We start from the raw sequence: 17,111 nt of genomic DNA on the forward strand, positions 1-17,111 counted from the left end.
AGCTATAAATAAGGCATTTCATAATCAAATTATTCAAGATCAGTGATAAAGAGAAAATCTTAGGAGCAGCAAGAGAAATAAGACATCAAATATGGAAGAACAGAGTGTAGGGTTGTCAGCAGATTTTTCATAAGAAAAAAAAGTGCAAGCAACAAGACAGTCAAGCCATTCTTTAAAATACTTAAAAATTCCATCTACAGTTCTATACCCAGCAAACATATATTTCAAAAATGAAGACAAAATAAAGACCTTATGATCAGCATATTTATACTAAAAGAAGTGTTAAAGAAGGTCCTTCAGGTGGAAGGAATGTAATATTAGATGTCAGTCTGTCTCTATGCAAATGAAGGGCACTGGCAATGGTAGCTAAAGGTAAATATGTGATTTTCTTATCATTTATGATAACAGGGATAGACCTTGTGGACATAATGCTGTGTGAAATAAGTCAGAGAAAGACAAATACCACCTTTCCATGTGTGGCTTCTTTAATTTCTTTCAGCATAAGTCTTTCACCTCTTTGGTTATGTTTTCCTTAATATTTTTTTTCCTTTTTTCCTTTTTTTTTTTTTTTTTTTGCTATTTTAGGGCCTCACCCTCAGAACATGGAGGTTCTCAGGCTAGGGGTCTAACTGGAGCTACAGCTCCTGGCCAACACCACAGCCACAGCAATGCCAGATCCAAGCTGCGTCTGCAACCCACACCACAGCTCAGAGCAACACTGGATCCTCAACTCCCTGAGCCCAGGGATCGAACCCTCAACCTCATGGCTCCTACTCATATTCGTTTCTGCTGCACCATGATGGGAACTCCAATATTTTATTTTTTGAGGCTATTATAAATGGGATTGTTTTCTTAATTTCCTTTTTGGATAGGTCATTGTGTATAGAAATGCATCATAGTTTCGTTTGTTGGGTTTGTAGTACTCTGCAGAACTTGTTTATTAGTTCTAACAGTGTGTATGTGTGTGTGTGTGTAGCATCTTTGGAGTTTTCTTTAATAAGATCATGCCATCTGTGAACAGAGATAATTTTACATTTTCCTTCTCAATTTTTATGCCTTTTATTTATATTTTAATTAAAAAATTTTTTAAGCTAGGACTTCAGTACTATATTGAATAGAAACGGTGAGAGTTGACACCCTTGCCCTGTTCTGTTTTTCACTGTTGAGTATGAGTTAGCTGTAGGATTTTTCAAATGTGGTATTTATTATGTTGACATAATTTACCTTTATTTTTAGTTTGTTGAGATTTTTATCATAAAAGGGGGTTGAGTTTTATCAAATTCTTTTCTGTATAGATTGAAATGATCTTATGATTTTTATCCCTTACTCTATTAACATAGTCTATCAACATTAATTGATTTACATATGTTGAACCATCCTGGCAATGCAAAGAAAAAACTCACTTGATTATGCTCTATATCCCTTTAATGTGATGGTACGTTTGGTTTGATAGTATTTTAATGAGGATTTTGCATCTGTGTTCATATGGGATATCGATCTGTAGTTTAGTTTTCTTGTGGTGTCCTAGTCTGGCTTTGGTATCACAATCATGCTGGTCTCATGAAATATGTTTGGAAGAGTTTCTTTCTCTTCAGTTTTTTGAAAGAGTTTGAGAACTATTGACTTTAATTATTCTTTAAATGTTTGGTGAAATTCACCAGCAAAGCCACCTGGTCCTGGTTTTTCTTTGTTGAGAGTTTCGTTTTGTTTTGTTTTGTCCTTTTGCCTTTTCTAGGGCCACTCCTGCGGCATATGGAGGTTCCCAGGCTAGGGGTCAAACCAGAGCTGCAGCTGCCGGCCTATTCCACAGCCACAGCAATGCCAGATCTGAGCCGCATCTGCAACCTACACCGCAGCTCCACAGCAATGTCGGATCCCCAACCCACTGAGCAAGGCCAGGGATCAAACCCACAACCTCATGGTTCCTAGTCAGATTTGTTAACCACTGCACCACGACGGGAACTCCTGTTGAGAGATTTTTGATCACTGATTCACCGTCCTTACTAGTTATAGGTGTGTTTAGTGTTTTGTTTCTTCGTGATTCTGTGTTGGTAGATAATATGCTTCTAGGAATGTATCCATTTTTCCTTATTATATAATTTTTTTGGGCATCTAATTGTTCATAGCAGTCTCTTAAAAATCTGTTTTGCTTGTGTTTAGTGGTTTCAGAAGGGAGAGTAAATGTGGTTCTTGTTATGCCAATTTGACCAGAAGCAGAATTTCCATCCTGATCAATTATAATTACTTGATTTATTTTTGTGATGAAATACTACCATGTTTCTAAAAATAAGAAATATACAAATCTTATACTCAGAAAATATCACTCCTCATTCTTCCACCCCTTTCTCACCACCTTTCTTTTTACCTTGGTCCTATCTGTTTCTTGTAAATGAAATATCTCATTGGTTTTCTGATTTACCCAGTTAGTTGACTTTTTTATTTTTTGCACTAATAAATATTATATATGTATTTTTTATTTTATTTTATTTTATTTTTTGTCTTTTTTTTAGGGCTGCACCTGTGGCATATGGAAGTTCCCAGGTTAAGGGTCTAATTAGTTTCAGCTGCTGGCCTATGGCAGAGCCATAGCAACACCAGATCTGAGCCTCGTCTGCAACCTACACCACAGCTCATGGCAATACCGGATTCTTAACCCACTGAGCAAGGCCAGGGATCGAACCCACAACCTCATGGTTCTAGCTGGATTCGTTTCCACCACACCATGACGGGAACTCCTATATATGTATTTTATTATATCTTCTCTTTCTTACATGAAAGTAGCAGACTATAGTCTTTTGCATTTTGATTTGTCAACCTACCCTGGGTGTCTGTTAACAGCTTAGCTTGTATTTAACCGCATATCAATTCATGGAGATCTACATTCTTTCTTATTATTTCATAGTAAGTATTCCCTTCTGCACGTTTCATAGATAATTCAACCACTGTCTTGTGTCTGGGCATTTGAGTGGTTTCTTGTATTTTCCCTTTACAAACAGTTTTGCCGTGTGCAATCATGGTACATTTTTGTTTTCCAATTGTTGGAAGTTCAGGAATCTTGGCTCACCTTGGGCTAACTAGATGCTGCAAAATTCTCCTCCAAATCTTAATATACAGGCCTGACATTTTAGTTTCTCATTGGAAGCTTATTTCTTTCAACAGTAACTTGGGAATAAATAAATACCTTACCAACTTGTAGAGATAGTAAGAGGAGTATTCCTAGTTCCTGCATGTCTTTGTCAGTTCGGGCTGCTATAACAAAAATACCAACCCGGTGGCTTACATAGAAATCTATTTCTTAAAGTTTTAGATGCTAGGAAGTTCAAGATCAAGGTGTCAGCTGGTTTAGTTCTTGATAAGGGTTCTCTTCTTGATTTGCAGAGAGATGTCTTTCCTCTATCCTCACAGGGTGGAGAGAAGGATCATCTCTCTTATGTCTCTTCTTAAACATTATATGATATGAGGGCCCACCCTCGTGGTCTAACCACAAAGGGGCCACCTCTAAATATGTCCCATTGAGGATTAGAGTTTCAGCATATGGATATAGTGAGGGTATACATAAACATTCAGCTGATAACACTAAGGGTATGGTTTTTGAGGACCCGAGCTGTATGCATGAGTCTCAATTCTAGTTTTTTACCTCCATAGTCCCAAGTCCTCTTCTGCTGCCATCCCTTTTAACATAAGTCCATGGTTTTAACTGTGTTCTACAGATCTTCTTAAAAACTGCCATAGGTTCTCTGCTGATTAATATTTTAGTTTTTAAAATCATCTTCTCTGGCACCTGGAAAGTTCCTTTTCTTTTTTATAAGTTCAGTTAGGCATTTTTAAAAACATTTAAAAATGTCTAGGAGTTGGAGGGGAAGGGTTTTCATGTAATTTAGACCACTAATTTTGCTGGGGAGCTTACATAGACACACGCATGAACATACCTCCCACACACCATCTCCCTCCTCAAAAGAATTGTCCTGCATAAAGCATCTTAAGTCACTCAGTGAGAAAATAACTTTATTCTTGAGTCAACTTTTGGTGTACAGCATTTAGCTCTCACCCCAAGGAAACTTTCCATGTCCAAATTCAGAAAAATCAACAATTAAGGCAAAATGGCTGGTAATAGCCAAAATTGAAGGGGGTGGCTGTGTAATTTTCAAATGTATCACTCATATAAAATACAAATTTTAATTTTATTTAATTGTTTTATTTTATATCATATGAATTTTAGGTGATAATTCTAAAGAGAAATAAAATTCAAAGATTTGGAGTATCTGAACTCCACTTTTGGGTAAGTTTCAACATTTTTTAACATAGCTTATTCAAATTATTTTTTATTTCTCTCAACTGAATACAGATAAATACTTTAAAAATTGAATGATTTATAGTTAATCTTATAAATAGCTACTTGTATAAGGTAGGTAATAGTCCTCAGCAACATCTATGTCATTTTTAAGAAGTTAGTTCATTTATTTCAAGTCTTTCTTTATTTACTTTTCACTCTACTATACCCCTACCACCTTGATTTTTAAATTTCTTTCTATTTGCTTTGGGTTTCTCTCTTTAGATTTACTAACCTTCTCTTAAAATAACTCACTCTGTAATTCTGTCCCCAAAACTTTCCTTTTTTTCTCTACATTTATCCATTATCTTTCCTTCAACGTCCAACTTTAGACTCACTATTTTTGTCCTTTTAACATTTTCCCTGCAATCTCCCAGTCCTTTTCTATTTCATCTCAGCCACTCCCTGGCCTTGGTTGCACTTCTTTCCAAATACACAATGGATGGCCTATGTTACCTCGATATTTGTATGTTAGGTTACAAAGTAAAATAAACATACCATTAGGTAGGCATAATATCAGACACAGGACATTCATTCTTTTTCTCTGGGTCTTTAATTTACTCCTATTAAAAAATAAAATCTCAGAGTTCCTGTCATGGCTTAGTGGTTAACGAACCCAACTAGCATCTATGAGGATGCGGGTTTGATCCCTGGCCTCACTCAGTGGGTTAAGGATCTGGCGTTGCCTTGAGCTGTGGTGTAGGTCACATACGCAGCTCAGATCCTGCATTGCTGTGGCTGTGGCGTAGGCTGGTGGCTATGGCTCCAATTTGACTCCTAGCCTGAGAACCTCCATATGCTGTGGGTGTGGCACTAAAAAGACAATAAATAAATAAATAAACAAAGTCTGCCATGTTGAAGAACAGTGTGATTACATAAGGTAACACTGGAAAAGTTTTATGTATTGTAATTGATAGGGAAAAACTGGAAAAGTTATAGTAAGATAAGAAGGTAGATTTCCATGCAGAATTCTAAAGAACAAAATGGAATGAGTTGCCAATTTCTCATTGCTGGAAGCATTCACCTATCCCCAATCACATAACCTTTCTAATATATGATTTTTTTACTTCAGAAAAATTGGCAGTGTTTTTTTTTTAAAGATTAAACCAAGAAATAAACATAAAATTTAAATTTTTAAATAATTGAACTCAGGAGAAAGTCAACATTTTAATCACAAATTACTGAAAATTTACAACAAATAGAACAGTGTCTTTGGACATCTAGAGAGTTCTGCCAAAGTTGCACTCAGGAAAATTTATCTTAAATTTTCAATTTTAGACTATAAAGAATAAAGAACTTTCAACTCAAAAATTTCAAAGAAACAAAAATATAAAGAGAGAAGAGTTAAGATATAATGAGTATTCAGCTTATATTTATGTTTCAAAACTCACACAGTTAATACCAACAGTCTCTTGCAAAAGGGAGAAGTGAATCATGGTAGTCATGTAAACTACACAGGAGATAGATCCTTTTTTTTTTTTTTTTTGAAGACAGTAAAAAAGAAAAAGCAAAGCTATTTTGTGAACTAACAATCTTTTTTTACAAAACATTTGTTTTATTACCCCCAAGTAATTCTTACATACCTGTCAATAAAGATTGAATCAAAATATCTTGCTCTGTCCTAACTGGAAAGCTTGAAAACAAGGAAATTCTTATGTTTTTACATCAAATGACAGTAAAACAGTACATAAATTATCACTTATGATTGATCAAACCTTAATTTTAATATTCTTTACCATCATGTGGTAAGTTGAAAGAAGAAAAAATTCTTGCCTTCCTAGATGTTAATTATTCTCTATTTTTAGCTTGTATGTATCTTTAGCAAAGATAAGTATTTATAACATAAAGCCTAAAAGCCAATTTTTGTTTTTTTTTGTCTTTTTGTCTTTTTTTTTTTTTTTTTTTAGGGCCACACCGGAAGCAGCATATGGAGGTTTCTAGGCTAGGGGTCGAATCTGAGCTCTAGCCACTGGCCTACGCCAAAGCCACAGCAATGTGGGATCTGCGCTGCGTCTTCGACCTATACCACAGCTCACGGCAATGCCAGATCCTTAACCCACTGGGCAGGGCCAGGGATCGAACCCATGTCCTTATGGATGCTTGTCGGGTTTGTTAACCACTGAGCTATGACGGGAACTCCCCAAGCCTAATCAATATTTTAGACCTAAGTGATTCACTTATAGTTTGTGTCACAATAGGAAAAAATTCAGTGCTTAATGGGAGACCACATTTTTTGGTTGTGAGATAAATATTGAACTGAGCTTATGCTAAAATTTGCTCAAAAACACCAAGGAGAATGTGTCATAAGGGATGAAGATACTTACAGTAAGGGAAACGAAACCTCCTTGGCAATCTAAAATACTAAAGTCAGGCAAGGACAATATGATTAAACCTATTCTTACTCATGAACATAGATTTTAAATTCCACCTAGATTAAAAACACTCCATGGATATAAAAATATAAAAGATTATATATTATATATATATATGAGATAACCTGTTCTTGTCCAATTGGGCTCACCCCAGGAATGCAAAGATGTTAAGATATTTCTGGAAAGTTCACAAGTGTAAATTATCATACTAGTAGATTAAAGTAGAAAAATACTTTATAATCATCTCATTAGTTGCAAAAAATAAATTTGATACAATTGAGCACCCATTTATGATAAAAACTCTTAACACAGAAGAAATAGCAGGGAGTTTACTTAACCCAATAAAATTCGTCAGCAGTCATTGGTTTTACAGGTGAGATAGTTGGAGAATTCCATTTAAGATAAAGATCAAGGATCCAGTGTTGCTACATCTACGGCATAAGTCACAGCTGCAGCTCAGACTGAATCCCTGGCCTAGGAACTTCTGTATGCCATGGGTGTGGCCATAAAAAATTAAAATAAAGGTCAAGATAAATATGTTTTTTCACATTTTATTAAAGGTTCAAAAACATTAAAGCAAGAAAGCAAATAACAAGAATGAGAAAGAAATGAAAAGAAGCAAAATTCATTATATTATTTACATATAATTATTAGAGATTATGAGAATTCAATAACATGGCTCAATATAAGATTAGTATTCTAAAGTCAATTGCATTCCTATTCTTTGGCAACAAGCAGAAAACATATTTTTGAAAACATGCCATGCCTATTAGGACTAAAAAAATATAATATCTAAATAAATTTAATAATACTTTTGAAATGTAAAGTTTTTAGAGAAATTTTTGTAAAATCACTTAAAATGAAAATAAGGAGAATCACAACTTGAATGAAAAAAGGCAATAAATAGATGTCAACACTGAGATGAGTAGGATGTTGGGATTTATTTGGCAAGGATTTTAAAGCAGTCATAAAAATACTACAATGAGCAATTATAAGTACTCTAGAAGCAAATGAAAAAATAGAAAATCTCACCAAAGAAATAGAAACTTTTTTTTATAAAAAAAGAGCAACTTGGAAATTATGGAACTTAAAAATATGATAACTGAAAAAAATGTGAATGAGATTGATAGCAGAATGAATATAACAAAGGAAGCAGTCAGTGCCCTTGAAGATAGAACAATAGAATTTACCCAATCTAAGCAACAGAGGAAAAAGTATACCAGAAAAAAATGATAGATGTTTAGGAAACTGGGGGGTGATAACAAAAAATATAATATTTGTATTGTGGAATTTCCCCAAGGAAAGGAAAAAAGAGAATGGGGCTGAAAGTATATTTGAAGAAGTAATGGCTGAAAACTTTTCAAATTTGGTAAAAGAAATAAATCTACAATCAGGTAACTGAGTGAATCCCAAGTAGGATAAAGCCAACAAAATCCATGCCAAGACACATTGTAATTAAACTTCTGCAAACTAAAGGCAAAGAAAAGTTGTATGCAGACAGAGAGAAATGGTGTGTCACCTTTAGGGCAAAGCTGCTTTGAATTACAGCAGACTTCTCACCTGATACTGTGAGAGCCAGAAGGAGGTGGCACAGTATTTGTCAAGCGCTGGAAAGAATTGTCAGCCATAAGTTATATATCCAGTCAAAGTGTCTTTTATGAATGAAGGGAAATTAAAGCACATTCTCAGATAAAGGAAAACTAAGAATTTGTTGCTAGTTGAGCAACCTTTAAATAGTAATTAATGGAAGTCCTTGAAACAGAAAGTAAATGATGAGAGAGGGGATCTTAGAACATCCGAAAGAAGTAAAGGACCACGAAATTGGATACACATAGATGTAAATATAGTAGACTGTGCTTCTGTTGAGTATTTCCTTTCATGTGTTTTCTTTTGGTTTACTTTGTTGTTCTTTATTTAGGTATTAGAATCAAAATTTTGTTTTCACTTTCATTTTTATTGATAAAAGTTTTTGAGGCCATGAATTTTCTTCAATCATTGCTTTCCATGTCTCCCTTAGTTTTTAACATGTAGTTTTCATAATCATATTTAAAAAAAAATTCTTAAGTTTGTATTTCCCTTTTACCTAAAACTTGTTAATAGAAGCTTTGTTAATTTCAAGGAACAAGGGCCTTCTGTCTTCTGACTTCCATCTATTCTGTTTATTTTCTAGCTAATTCAAGGTTGTGCATGGTTTTGTGGGACAATCATTTTGAAATTTCTGACATCTAAAATTTTAGGTGTTTCAGACCATGTAAGTACTATCTAGTTAAAACATTAAAATTTATATAAATACAGAGTTGAATGAAGACTTTGAAACCATCTACTTTAAAATGAAGCCTCTTCATTTTATAGAGGTTGAGTGCCTTACTTCACGGTTTTGAGCACTGGCAGAGTCAGTACTAAAGCCCTGCAGAGCTTTTCAACCTACTAAAAGTATATCAATGAATGCTAACTTGGCCTTCTAGGAAGAAAATATGTTAAGTAGTTATTTATATTTTGGTTAAAATATAATTTGTTTAATAAATTATAATTTGTTGTAAATGTTAACATATGAACAGTCTGTACTTGGAAATAGAGAACTCAAGATCTCAATCTAATTTTATTTATAATATAGAGTAAAATTGAGATATGGTTTAATATTTTTAAAGTTTTTCTTGTATAAAGAGAATGATAGAAATTCTCTATCTTTTCATCTTCTAGAAAGTATATGGACCATATCCCTCATGCATGGTGATTCTGTCTTTTTTAAGGCTAATACCTCAAGTAATGACCCTTTTCAAAACATAAGTTTCTATTAACTAATTTAGGAAATAGAAAGTAATACATAAATTTAACTTGATTTCAGCACTTTCTGTTTGGAAGTGAGCATAGATAAGTGTATCATACAATAATCTACTCTGAAATTTACCTTATTTAGTACTCTCAAATTAGGAACGTGTCTAATGCTGAAATTGCTTCAACTTTAACAAGGAATTATAGTAGTTATGCTCTAAAATGTTAAGTGCTATCACTATCCAGTGAAATTGATCCCACATACATATTTATGTTAAATAAAATTTTACAATATAATTTATATTACCATTTACTTTTAGCCCTACATAGTGGTTTCTTAGGTTTATTTGTTGTTCTTAACTTTGTATTCTAAAAGAGATATACATTTTATGGTAAACTCTATTTAAGCTTCCTAAGTTTATTGTCTATTAAATTGGCCTGTAATTTTCTTTTTGCTTTGCTCCACATTGTCACTCAACTCTTTACAAATCCTAAACACAACACTCTCTCCCTCTCTCTCTCTCTCTCTCTCTCTCTCTCTCTCTCTCTCTCTCTCTCTCTCTCTCTCTCTCTCTCTCTCTCTCTCGCACATGCGTGCACACACACACACACAGACACACCTTGGTATTCTTAAGTAACTTCTATGTGACAGCTGTGAGAAAAACTTGGAACAAAAGTCATTTTGCTAAATTACCATTAGTCACCAAATCTACTCTAAATTAGAAAAATAAAGTTAACTCTAAATTATCCTTGGCATTGGTAGATAAGGGAAATCACAAATAATTGAAAAACAATTATCAAAGGTGGTATGAAATAATTTATGTCCTTGTAAGATAATTTGAGTTAATGTTTTGCATTCCAATTGTTTTTCTTTTTCTGGCATTCTAAGAATTCAATGTAAAAATAATTGTCTTACCAAAGTAGGCAATAAATAATCAGTAGAAAATAGGAATTGACATTGGATTTGGTTCACAATGTTTATTTTTATTATTTATTTATTTATTTTAAAACACACTGTTTATTTTAAAGGCCTTGGAGATCAAGTAACTAAATCAAAGTAGTATGTACAGTTCTTGTATTTCTTAGTTGTAGGTATAGTTCTTATATTTAGTGGCTTGAATGTATGTCTGAAAAATTCAGGAAGCACCAAAAATTGTGATCAATATATGAGGCTTTGTGAAAATGACAATGCTTGGAAAATTTGTTAACGATTTAGAATGTGTGGTGAAAAAGTTAAAATGAAATTAGTTTTTTCTTGATAAATGATTTGATTATAAAAATCTCAGTATCAACTGTGTCCTGTTTGTGCCCAGCAAATGCTAAAATCGTTTTAGCTCACTCTTTAAATTATCATTTTCTCTGCTTATTTTTTGATTTCTTTTTGCCTTTCATTTCTCTTTATTTTCAGTTTTCTTCATAATTCAGCACTTAACATGTATAGTTCACTGTATTTTTTTGTTTGTTTTCTTGGAAGGACATCCTTGGAGTCTCTGTAGAGTTTGTTGCTATTACATCAAACCAATTATTATTGACTGTAATTATTTGTGTAATTTTAATTTGTTTTATGTTATTTTCTTCCAGATTCGCCTTAGTGACCTTATAGCAGCCAGAATCTTACGATATACAGATTTTGACACTTTAATTTACACGTGTGCTCCTGAATTTGACTTCATGGAAAAAGCGGTATGAATGTTTCTTTGTTTTTTTCCTTCTCTATAGGTATTATGATTTCTTACTCTTAAGTTTTCCCTTTAATCTGCAACTCAAAAATTTTATTTAGAAACTATCAACTTTCATTTTTTATGCTTTTGCTAATCATATAGCCTTCCTTACCTGTTTTCTTATGTGTAAAATCAATTTTTAAAAAATGGCCCTTACTGGGAAAAGTGTGTAACATTCTATACAACCCATAGCGAATTATTATAATTACAGTTCAATTACTTTTAATAATCTAGATCAGTTGTAGTTATAAGACCACTCAGGAAAAATAAACCCAAATTCTTTGTTTTTCTTTTTTAAAAATTCAGTTTTATTTCACTTAATATCCCTAATATTACAAAATTTTAAAATAAGATGTTGCCAGGAAGTTTATACTACTAACCATGTGTTATTCTCCTATCTATCCAGTTAGTCATACATTCATTCAAAAATAATTACTGACCACTAATCACCTGTGAGGCAGTTTATGATTTACTTTCTGCCTTTAAGAAATATACACTTTACTTGCATGATAAATCACTGCCTGTTACAATTCATGACAATGACTTAGCTGCACATATTAATTAAATACTTATTTATACTTAACGGTAATTACTTGGGTAACTTTCTTCCTTGTTAGTTCTGTAGTTTTACAAATGAAAATAATAGAACTTTGCAGCCCAGGAGGTGATAATCTAGGGATCAGTAAACACACTTTTTTTTTTTGTCTTTTGTCTTTTTTGTTGTTGTTGTTGCTATTTCTTGGGCCGCTCCCACGGCATATGGAGGTTCCAGGCTAAGGGGTTGAATTGGAGCTGTAGCCACCGGCCTATGCCAGAGCCACAGCAACGCGGGATCCGAGCCGCGTCTGCAGCCTACACCACAGCCCACGGCAACACCGGATCGTTAACCCACTGAGCAAGGGCAGGGACCGAACCCGCAACCTCATGGTTCCTAGTCGGATTCGTTAACCGCTGCGCCACGACGGGAACTCCCCAGTAAACACACTTTTTAAAACCTACTATTATCTAAATAAAGGAAAGATAAAACCAAAATAAATGAAAAAATAATATACATAAGTAATTTTGGTTTAATAGTTTTTATCATTAAAATTTTTGATACATTTGTGTAACTACTTTTATAATTTTGATTCTTATATTAGAACATGAAATTCGATAAATGTATATGTTCTCCATGACAAAGATGTTTTTACCTCTACAAAATTTTATTGTAACACTCAATTTGACATAAATTTTTACTCATTTAATATAAAATTTAATAAATAACTATTTTGACTGATTTGCTATATTTCAGACGCCACTGAGATACACAAAGACATTATTGCTTCCAGTCGTTATGGTGATTACTTATTTTATCTTTAAAAAGGTATTTAAATTTTTTTTCACTTGCTTTTGGGTTCAAGATAAGGACTTAGATTAATGCTAATAGCTCAGAATTGTGTCTTATTTTTAGGATGAACTCTCTTCCCCTAAAAAATATTTTTTATTCAGATTCTTTTCTTTAGTATTATAAGAGTTTTTTTTTTCTTCCCAAAAACCACATTAAAAAAATACTCTTATTCTTTCAAAGGAAATTTGTCACCTTCCCACCACCTACCAAGAATGACATTAACATTGTGGGTACACTGGGATAAATAAGATTTGCTTTCAAATATAAAGCAAATTCAAAGAAATCTTGATCCATTTTGAGATCAAGGTGAATAGGAGAAATTTGTATAGCCATTAAAAAAATAATTCTCTACTGTTTATTCAATTCACTGTTTTCACAAAAAGAAGAAAATATTATCACAATAGAAGAAATAATATTTAAAATACCCCTGGAAGATCTTGGTCTGGGAGTAGTTTACCTGAAAGCCTGGTTAAAGAGAGTGAGTCCTCAGTTTTTTAGCAATTTTGAAGCATTTTATTTATATTGTTTAAAGGTTGTCCTTCCTTAAGTCAGTATGTATTTTATACTGTTAAGCAGACAGCAATAACGTAGTTTCTGTACCATTATACCAAGTGTGGTCTTGTTGAGGTCAGTTTTCTATATTTAAAGTCAGATTGCATATCTTCTCTATGTAGTTCCAGTTCCCATGTTTCTCATTCCTTTGTTTTCACAGAGAATGTGAATAATGTGTGAGTGAAAAAGGCACCTCCCTCTACGTCTCTGTTATTTCATCCTTGTTCCATTTGCCTAGGGACCACTTGGAGAGAGTCAGGATGGATGTAATGAGAAGGAATAGGTACACTGAACACAATTTTGCTGCTCTCCATTGCTTGGGCCCTACCTAGCTCAAGTTGCAGATTTTCTCCTCCAGCCTGATTCTCTATTCCATCATGGCAACTTGTGGTATTCTTACAAGACTCCACTTGGGAGGACTAATGCAGAAATTAACCATTCACTGAGGAGCTATCCAGCACAGGAGAAAATGATAACCTAGATCTACCATTAACTATTTTTTAAATTAAGATCCAAGATCAAAGACTCATAAACATACCACTAGCCCCAGAACAAGCAACAGCTCAAACCATGGGTGTGCACGAGTAAGTGTGCACTTGCGGGCACACATACACACACCCGTCCCGCAGCCATTAAAGCTTAACTCCTTTCTGCATCCACTTAAACCCCTCAGTCTTTATTTGTCCTATTTTGGCTCATTTCCCACCTCAAGGGTATTTCTGACGTCCATTTAACTTTTTGTTTGTGTGAAATCACTTCTGGAAGGGAAAGGAGGAAGGCATATCATACCAGATAGTATGATTTTCCCCTGACAGTGCTGAATCTTAGACTTTCATAAATGCATACATTCTGTCATCTATACCCTTGAATAAGCTTTTGCTTGCTGAAGTGACTGTAATCTCATGTTATTTGAAGCATTCTTGCGTGCAGGATGCTGTTGGTTCAGTGAGAGAAGTTACAAATTTTGAACTTAGACTTCATTTTAAATTAGAGTCCAAATTTTACTACATACTTTAAAAATGTTTATCTGTAAGTTATAAACCACCTATCACATAGAGTGCAAAATTTTAATCTCCCCGTAAATTTCTTAAATATGATTGCTGCTAAAGCCTCTTTGTCCAAAATTAGCTTCCACATTCCCTTTCACTCTTCCCTCTCTTCCTCCCTCATCATCATCTGTATATTTTGATAAATGCTCTTAAGCCTTTGGTAGCATTCACTTTAGGCTGAGCTAAATCAGGGAAGCAGATATGCCATAACTAATTGCATAATACTCAAGAGTTTGAAGTAGCAATATAGACTGTGTAGATGGAGCTAGAGAGATTTCTAATTCACTTGAAAGGTCAAGATAAAATAGTCTCTGAAAGTACCTGGAGGAAGCTGCCTCCTTTATGGAAACCAGTCCTCCATCTACACCCACCCACCTCCCAGTAAACTTAAACTCTAGTAAGAAGTCATCCACGTATAAAACCTCTGGATTTTAGAGCCAAAAGATTTACTCCAGTGCTTTTTTTTTAATAGAAAAGGAGATTACAACCTCAAGAAATTACTTGCCTGAGGTAGAGCTGGAACTAAACTGCTCCTGAGGGCTCATTTTAATGATAAAAATACTTCTTTCTAGTGGGAGTGTTTATGTTAATGAAGCAGGGCATTTTAAATGTCACTTAATTTCTTAGAAGTTTTATTGACTTGATTCTATCCACAGGCTTTTCGTGATATTTTATGTGTCTTATCTGCAAACACTTATCTAAGGTAATTTACATCACAGTTTTTAAATGATACTACATTCAATTATTAAATAACTTACTGTAATATCAATTTTCCAAATGAATTTATGTAAACTTCAGTATTATGATTACAAAAGATATGAACCCAACTTAGATATATTCTTAAAAAGAAAAAAAAAAGCAAGACCAAATGTGTTAGTCTTATGGCCATCTCTGTTGTATGTATTTGGACTTGTTTTGGAGGTATTTATATTTGTGGGTTAACTCAAAGTTCGAATGATTTAGTTTAATTTTAATATACCTCTGCAATTTAAAGTCAGTATATAGAAGTAAGCTAAAGTTTTATTTTGGCAATTCTTTTGTTTTTTTTTTTTAAACTTTCGGAGAAATCATACTTGTTTTTCTGAATATTCACAAAATAGTTTCCCTACATTTATAGTTAAAACTATTTGTTACATTTATTCATGCTTTTCATAGTCACTAGAATTGTGACTAGTGGCAAATACAAGAAAAATACACATCAAATCACACATTGCTATAGGACATGAGAAGTAAATTGTGAAGACTTCCTTCTGAGGAAAATTTTAACTCAATTTACGTTTTATATTTGTAGAGATACGTCCATTAGATTGAGTTTTTAAATTTTATTTATTTATTTTTTTATCTTTTAAGGGCCACACCCATGGAATATGGAAGTTTGCAGGCTAGAGGTCGCATTGGAGCTATAGCTGCCAGCTTATACCACAGCCACAACAACGCGGGATCTGAGCCACGTCTACCACCTACACCACAGCTCATGGATCCTTAACCCACTGTGCAAGGCCAGGGATCAAACCTTTGTCCTCATGGGTGCTAGTCAGATTCGTTTCTGCTGAGCCACGACGGGAACGCCTTTGAGTGTTTTTTAATAAAATTTATTTTAGGACAGTTTTAGATTTACAGAAAAATTGTGAAAGTAGTACAGAGAGTTCTCAGGAACCCTGTATTCCATGCTTATATTTTCAGTAAACAGTTTTGTATGGCTGCCAGAAAAGCTAATTAGAATCTTATGTTGAAATGGAAAAAAATCTTATTTCTTGAAGTTGTTTCCAAATCAAGGGGGTTAATAGATCCACTCTACTTTGTTCTGTTCAGATGGAGCAAGTTTTCAGCCATTGCTCTTTAAGATTTCTGCCCTTTTATATGTTTATTCATGGGACTATTTTATCTGAACATTCAAAATCTTTCTTTAGCTCAGGGAATTGCTATTCTCTCTCTCTCTGCATTAGCTTCTCTGTTATGAACATCTATTATTGCTTTTGTCATATTTTCTATTTCTTTTTTCTTTTATGTTCTCACAGAATTCCATGATTGGATCTTCAACATTACTAATTTCAGCTGTGTGCCTTCTGTTATTCAGCCTTCTTTTGGAGTTTTAAATTAGGCAAATATGTTTTACTCAGAATTTCTGAAAGCTCTTTTTTATATTGCAGCTTGTTTTAATTGTATGGATGCAGTATCCTCTTAAACTTCTGAGAAGATAATTAGAATTTTCATTTGATGCTCTATTATTTCTTATGTTAACTATTTGTTGAGTGGTCAGTTCATTTGCTTATTTATCCTGGTATTTTCCTTTCATCCTATTTATGTCTCATGATTTGGCTTTATATTGATATTTTTATTTCTGGGTTTATACCGGTGGTTATTGTTGGGGTCCTTGGTGATTATAATACTTACCTACCAGGGTCTCTCCACTTATATACAATAGCTCACTACAAGTTTCTCTTGTGACTGCAGATTTCAGGACAAGTAGGAACCCATTCACCCACCCCTCACCTCCACCCTTGACTGCATAAGTCAGGAAAGAGCTGCAGTGGTAGAAAATAATTTGGTGACTTCACTAATATTCTAAGAGACCTTCCTCCAACTATTCTTTAAAAAAAGAATCTCTGGATCTGTGTATGCCCCTGAACTTTCTTACACTTTTTAACTTTCTTACTTATATTGTCTTACTTCTTTCTCTGACCCCAAAATTCACATGAAAAGGCCTCTTATCCTGCAAAGCCTATAAAACTAAAATATTCAGTCATCTCAGTGGAGCAATGAAATAGGCAGTCTTAAACCTCTTATCTGGATCTAAAATAAACTTTATGAGGATGAGAACAGTATCTATGCTATTTTCACTGTGTTCACTGCACAGTGCCTAGAACACAGTAAGTTGTGCTATAAAAATGAAGTATATTTGCAGACATAAATATTTTTTAAAAAATT

At 33.7% G+C, this 17,111-nt stretch overlaps 1 protein-coding gene across 1 annotated transcript in view; it reads left to right on the forward strand.

Moving 5' to 3' along the window:
• Positions 1–17,111, forward strand: part of DPY19L2 (dpy-19 like 2) — a 69,724-nt gene that overhangs the window by 39,145 nt on the left and 13,468 nt on the right. The window contains exons 12-16 of the mRNA XM_047763093.1: positions 4,220–4,279; positions 8,873–8,953; positions 11,056–11,157; positions 12,487–12,558; positions 14,840–14,886. Coding sequence (XP_047619049.1) covers positions 4,220–4,279; positions 8,873–8,953; positions 11,056–11,157; positions 12,487–12,558; positions 14,840–14,886 — 362 coding nt within the window. The remainder of the gene's footprint in view (positions 1–4,219; positions 4,280–8,872; positions 8,954–11,055; positions 11,158–12,486; positions 12,559–14,839; positions 14,887–17,111) is intronic.

The sequence above is a fragment of the Phacochoerus africanus genome, chromosome 16, assembly GCF_016906955.1.
Source record: "Phacochoerus africanus isolate WHEZ1 chromosome 16, ROS_Pafr_v1, whole genome shotgun sequence".
Lineage (NCBI taxonomy): Eukaryota > Metazoa > Chordata > Mammalia > Artiodactyla > Suidae > Phacochoerus > Phacochoerus africanus.